The sequence below is a fragment of the Gracilinanus agilis genome, chromosome 1, assembly GCF_016433145.1.
Source record: "Gracilinanus agilis isolate LMUSP501 chromosome 1, AgileGrace, whole genome shotgun sequence".
Lineage (NCBI taxonomy): Eukaryota > Metazoa > Chordata > Mammalia > Didelphimorphia > Didelphidae > Gracilinanus > Gracilinanus agilis.
In genome coordinates this window covers 438,876,652-438,882,651 of record NC_058130.1, presented here as the reverse complement: position 1 = coordinate 438,882,651, position 6,000 = coordinate 438,876,652, and the positions used below count along the sequence as shown (strand labels likewise).

Here is a 6,000-nt window from a genome sequence, read left to right as displayed (position 1 = left end):
CCATATATATATATATATATATATATATATATATGTGTGTGTGTGTGTGTGTGTGTGTTAGTTAATAATTGATGATTTATTTATAGATTACTATCCATTTAATTTATTGGGCACAGTTTTTCATCTTAGGATTTTTTCTCCCAAACTCCAGGACCTTCTGATTCCTCTAATCTTTCTTTACCCTGCTAATAATATATCCTAGAATGCCAACAATTTTATTTATAGTCTAAACCAGTGATTCCTAAAGTGGGCACCACCACCCCCTGGTGGGTGCTGCAGCTATCCAGGGTAGGCGGTGATGGCCACAGGTTTATTTGGAGGTGGTGAATAACTGTAAGGGGGCAGTGTTAGTATGTGACAGGGGGCACTAAGTAATATTATTTCTGGAAAGGGGGCGGTAGGCCAAAAAATTTGGGAACCACTGGTCTAAACAAAATATGATAAAGATAAATTATCCACCACTAAAATAAAAAAACTATGAAACCCATTCCAAAGCCTAGTTTAAAATATTAAACACATAGTGTCTGATGTCTCCTATATGACACAGTTGTCTTCCTTAAATTACATGGTATAATAGAAAGTCAGCTTTGTGATACTCTAATACCTCCACTAAGTCTGTATCTGTACTTATCTGTTCAAAATATTTATAGCAGCTCTTTTGTGGTGATAAAACCTGGAAAATGAAGGGATGTCCATGAATTGGAGAATGGCCAAATAAGTTTTGTTTGTAATGGAATACTATTGGGCTATAAAAGCTGACAAACAATCCCCTGCCAAAAAAACAAAACAGAATAAAACTGGAAAGACTTGTATGAAGTGATGTAAAGCTGAGCAGAACCAAGAGAATGTTGTAGATAGTAACAACAATAATTTATGATGTTCAATATGAAGGACTTTACTATATTTTCAAGAAGGCAAGGATCCAGGATAACTCCAAGGGAATCATCATAAAAATAGCATATCTACTACTACAGAAGAAATAGGTAGAGTCTCATTTTTGACTGAAACATACCATTCTTCAATTTATTTCCTTCATGAATTTTTTTCTAATGCAAGCAATATGTATTGTTTCACAATATGATGAATATGCATATGTGTTTTATATGATTTATATATATACATATATATATATATATATACACACACACACATACACACAACCAATATCATATTACTTGCCTTCTTGAGTGGATAGGGAATATTGAGAGAGAGGAGAGATGGAAGTCTGCTTCTTCCTTTCACAGGTAATATGACCCTATGTAAAATCCTTAATTCTCATGAATCTCTCTTACCTCATCTACAACATGAAGATAACATGGGATTTGTACTATTTATTTCTTGGAGATTCTTTTGGAGAAAGTTCTTTGGGCTTAGTACTGTGTATATGAATTATTATTTGTCCCATTTTGACTTATGATTTAATCTATGTAGAGAACTTCTTGTGAGGAAATTCCCTTTATCAATGTTTATCATCAGCTCTTTAGCAGTATGTTTTCATAGATCATTTCTATAGTTATTGCTATTCATGGTACAAAAGTAAAAGTAATTTCCCCCATTTTTACCCATTTAACCTTGAATAAACATACCCAATGCTTATGTCCTTCTGTAGTCAAATTCTATTACAACAATGTTTATTAACACACCAATTTAACTTTGGAATTGGGTTCTCCATTACATGGCAGATATAATAGGATAGGCAGTGGTAAGCTTTACAACCTTATAGAAGCTTCTTAAATCCATTGAGCTTTAGTTTCTTCATGTGGAAAATGATAATACCATGCCAACCACTTCAGAAGGTTGTTGTGAGGAGGACATTTTGTAAATATTTTTTAAATACATAAGAATAAGTTGCTAGTATTCATTGTGCAACATTGTAGGTTGACTAATTTTCTTTCTTCCAATGGAGAAATCCAAATTTCTGTGGGGCAATGAGAATAAATAAATAAATGAAGTGGTGGCACAGTCAAGCAGTATGGTATTCATCTGCTTCAGGCAGCAAGAAGCCCAGGTTAAATTAAATGTACATGGAAGCAGAGTGAGTTAGAGGTGGTGCAATTTTGAAGACTTTCCCCACTCTTTCAGTACTAGTAAAACCTTCTTATGAGATTATCTCTGATTTTCTTTTTATCCTATATATGATGTTGTCTGTTCATAATTGTTTGCATGTTATCTTATTCATTAAAATATGAGTTGTTATATCATTCTATTTAGAACACAGGAAATTTTAGAACTTAAACAATAAGAAGTTCTGAGTAGTAATAATGGATAAATAGGGCAAAAGGCATTAATCATTTAGAACAAAGATTAGCTTTTTATAGAACAATATCATATAATCTTTTTTAGGTTTAAAATCATATACCTACTTTTAACATAAGACACCAGCTTCCTTTGTATACTCTACATAACATATAACTCATCTCATGAGAAATACATGAATTGTTCATCAATTGTTTTCTTGAAATATTTGTTACAAGGAAAGTGAAGCTTGAAATGGAACATTTTGAGCATTAGGATAAGATATGTACTACTCTCCCTGATTTGATAGGTCTTATTTTATGAATGAGTTAAAATAAAAGTTGTAATTGCCTTTGTCCTTTTCCATATTTTGCAGAAATTACCTCTTCAGGTTGCAGCTTGAGGATTTGTCACTGATCCAGGTAGGGGGAACATATTTTTTATCTCCTATCTTTTCTATCTCAATTAACTCCCTTGCTTGATGTGATAGAAACAGATGTATGTAAGCCATCAATCAAGGGATAGAGAGGTTTCCAAACCACAGTGGGCTTGGCAGCTGTTTCCCTTCTCTTAGCTGCCCCTTATGCTGTTAAGTCCCAGCACCTGTTTTAATTCTAGATTAGCATTTGACCTATGCCAGGGAGATCTGTCATTGCTTTGCTTCTACAACTTTGATTTATCTTTGTTATCATTAATGAAAGGTAAAGGTAAATGCTATAAAACAAGTTTCTGGGAGATTGAGGTTTTCTGTTTTCTTTTTAGATTTTTATTTTCTTAATAGGGAAACATCTTGCCAAGTTTTTTGGGGAAACTTTTCATAAATCGTGAAACTTAAAAGAAACATGATTACTTTCCTTTCATAATGATAATTAAATGAATATTCTACATTTGTAAAATAATGATAGAGAAAAAGTTAGGTGGAATAGTTCAGTGTGGATATGCAGCTCACTTTCTGCTTTCTATGTTAAATATGGTGAATAGTTGCTTGTAGTTTTTAGAGCTTAAAAACCTGATAGTAAGTCTTTATGAAGTAATTAGAAAGAAACTCATTTTTCCATTTGCTCTTGAAGAAATATGAACCTGTTAAATTGAAGATTTGCTCTAACTCTGTTATTTATTTTCATGGATTTCTAAGCATGGTACCTTAAGCTGTACACATGCAGTAATTAGATGATTTTTCCCCCCATATGGATCTGGATGAGATGGCTTCTTTGATTGCCTCAGATGCTAATATCTTATAATTTTAAGCTCTGATTAATCTTTTTCCTAACTGCAGAAAAATCATAAGACAAAAATAATTATAATAGCCAATTGTAATATTCTCAGTGCTGTGTTAAAATTAATCACATAGTCCTTGTAATTTGGCTTACAACTTTACATTCAAACTGATTGTGGTCTGAATTTCTTAAAGCTATGTCTAAAGTTGCAAATATATTGTTAAACAGAATGGCTAGATTCCTAAAATCCTAAACGAATTTCAAATACATTCTCATGTATAAGCTAACTGTTCCATCTTTGACATAGATAATTATTCCTCAGAATTATGGGTGGGGTATGAAGTACAACTGAAACAATGGAGTTTCTATTTTTTACAAACATGGACACCAATGCAAGTTTTTCAAGAAAATATTTTAATCTTTCTATTTATGCTTTCTGGGGAATTGTATGTAGCTTTTTTTTTAACTGGAAAGTTATTCTCTACAGTCCACCTAGTGGGTGATTACTCACATTTCAGGCATAATAATTTGTATCCCTTAGGCTCCAGGCCATTTCATTTCAAGAGAGATTTTTTTTACAGTGAAACTGTCTGTTTACTCATGCAGATCTACAACACTTCAGCTTAGAGAAATGCCTGAACATGTTGTGGTATATGATTACAATAGCATACTATTAAAAAATCCTGGAAGACTTATATTAATTGATGTAAAGTGAAGTGAACAGAACTAGATCATTGTGCAGAGTAATGGCTTGTTTAAAAAAATATTGTCTACCTACAGAGAAAGAACTGGTAGGAGTCTGAATGCAAATTGAAACATACCTATTTCTTTGCTTTCTTGATTATTTTTGTGTTTTTTGGGTGTATATGTTTTCTTTTTCAATATGGTTAATATGGAAATATGTTTTGCATAATTTCAGTTGTATAAGCTATTTCAAATTGCTTGCTTTCTCAAAGAAGGGGCAAGAGAGAGAGAGGGCTAGAGAGAATTTGGAACTCAAAATTTTTCTAAAATGAAAGATTTTCTCTGAGGGATTTATGGTAAAGAACGCTACCCACATTCAGAAGAAGATCTGCAGGAGAGGAAACATAGAAGATAAACAACTGCTTAAACACATGGGTTGAGGTGGACATGATTGGGGATGTAGACTCGAAACAACCACACCAATGCAACTAACAACAATATGGAAATAGGCTCTGAACAAGGACACAAGTTACAACCAGTGGAAATGTGCGTTGGCCATGGGTGGGGGGAGAGCGGGGGGGGGTGAAGGGGAAAGTAGGGGCATAAAGTATGTAAAAAGGTTAAAAATGAATATTAATAAATGTTTTAAAAAAAGAGATTGGCATCCAAGATTACATGCATATATCTGTGTAAATGTGCATAATGAATAAAAATTTGGAAAGATAGATGTGAAACACTGTAGAGTTAAATAAGCAAAGCCAAGAAAACAATATACACAATGATTTAAACAATATAAATGTAAAGAACAGCTATACATAAAAAAGTCAAAAGTAAATATAATAACAAAAAAAATAAAATAAAATGAAAGATTTTACATGTCATTAAAATACTTAATAAAATAAGTAAAATATATTGGGGGAAGGGGGAAAAAGAAAAGTCTGAGCTCATTAGATTTAAGTAGTTTAATTATTAATATTAATTAATGTAATTAATTAATATTAATAGTTTAATAACCTATCCAGTGTCCATAAATAAGTAGCACCCTGAGCCTTAGGTTAATAAAACTAAGCTGACAAGGAAATGAAAACATCATAGACTCACTGGCCCAAATTACTACTCTGTCTGTAATTCAGGTTTTATGATCTGTTGTAATTTTTTTTGGAGATTAACATTTAGTATGAAATGTTGATAAAAGTACTTCTAAAAGCTTTTTGTAATAGACTGCTGTTTTAAATATGTTACAAATAAGAAAGTTAGATGTTAAATTTTACTAGTATTTTATTTTCTGTGATAAAGGAAGTGAATGGGGAATTAATTCAGCAATACACAAAAGACTATGATTACCATTTTTTCAATAAAATTCACTTCTAGTCTTGGTACAACCTCTGTATTGTGAACCCTCAAAGAAGGAAGGCTGTCTAATCATGTTTCTGCTTGAACCAAATAGCCTTTATAGCATCCCTCCAAAATAGTCATGCAGCATTTGCTTGATGATTTATAGTTAGGAAGAACTAACTACCTCTTAAAGCAGCCAATTCCACTTTTGAAGAACTCACTAAAAAATAAAACAAAACAAAAACAAAACTTTTTTTTCCCTTTAGAGCAAGACTAGATCTGCCTTTCTATAGCATTTCCTCATCAGTCCTAGTTATGTCCAATGGGATTAAGCAGAACAAGTTTATGACTTCCTTGGTAATTTGTTCTTCAGTCATTTCAGTTTTATCTGAATCTTATGGAGCCATTGGTATTTTCTTAGCAAGGATATTGGAATTTCCTTCTCGAACTCATTTTCCAAATGAGGAAACTGAGGCTAATAGGGTTAAATATTTTTTCTAGGAACATATAAGTACTAAGTGGCTGAGGC

General features: G+C 32.3%; 1 protein-coding gene across 1 annotated transcript in view; it reads left to right on the top strand.

Annotated features, from left to right (window-relative positions):
- SEMA5A (semaphorin 5A) overlaps nucleotides 1-6,000 on the top strand; it is a 445,552-nt gene that overhangs the window by 62,515 nt on the left and 377,037 nt on the right. Inside the window, exon 3 of the mRNA XM_044665417.1 lies at nucleotides 2,612-2,657. Within this exon, the coding sequence (XP_044521352.1) occupies nucleotides 2,612-2,657 (46 nt within the window). The remainder of the gene's footprint in view (nucleotides 1-2,611; nucleotides 2,658-6,000) is intronic.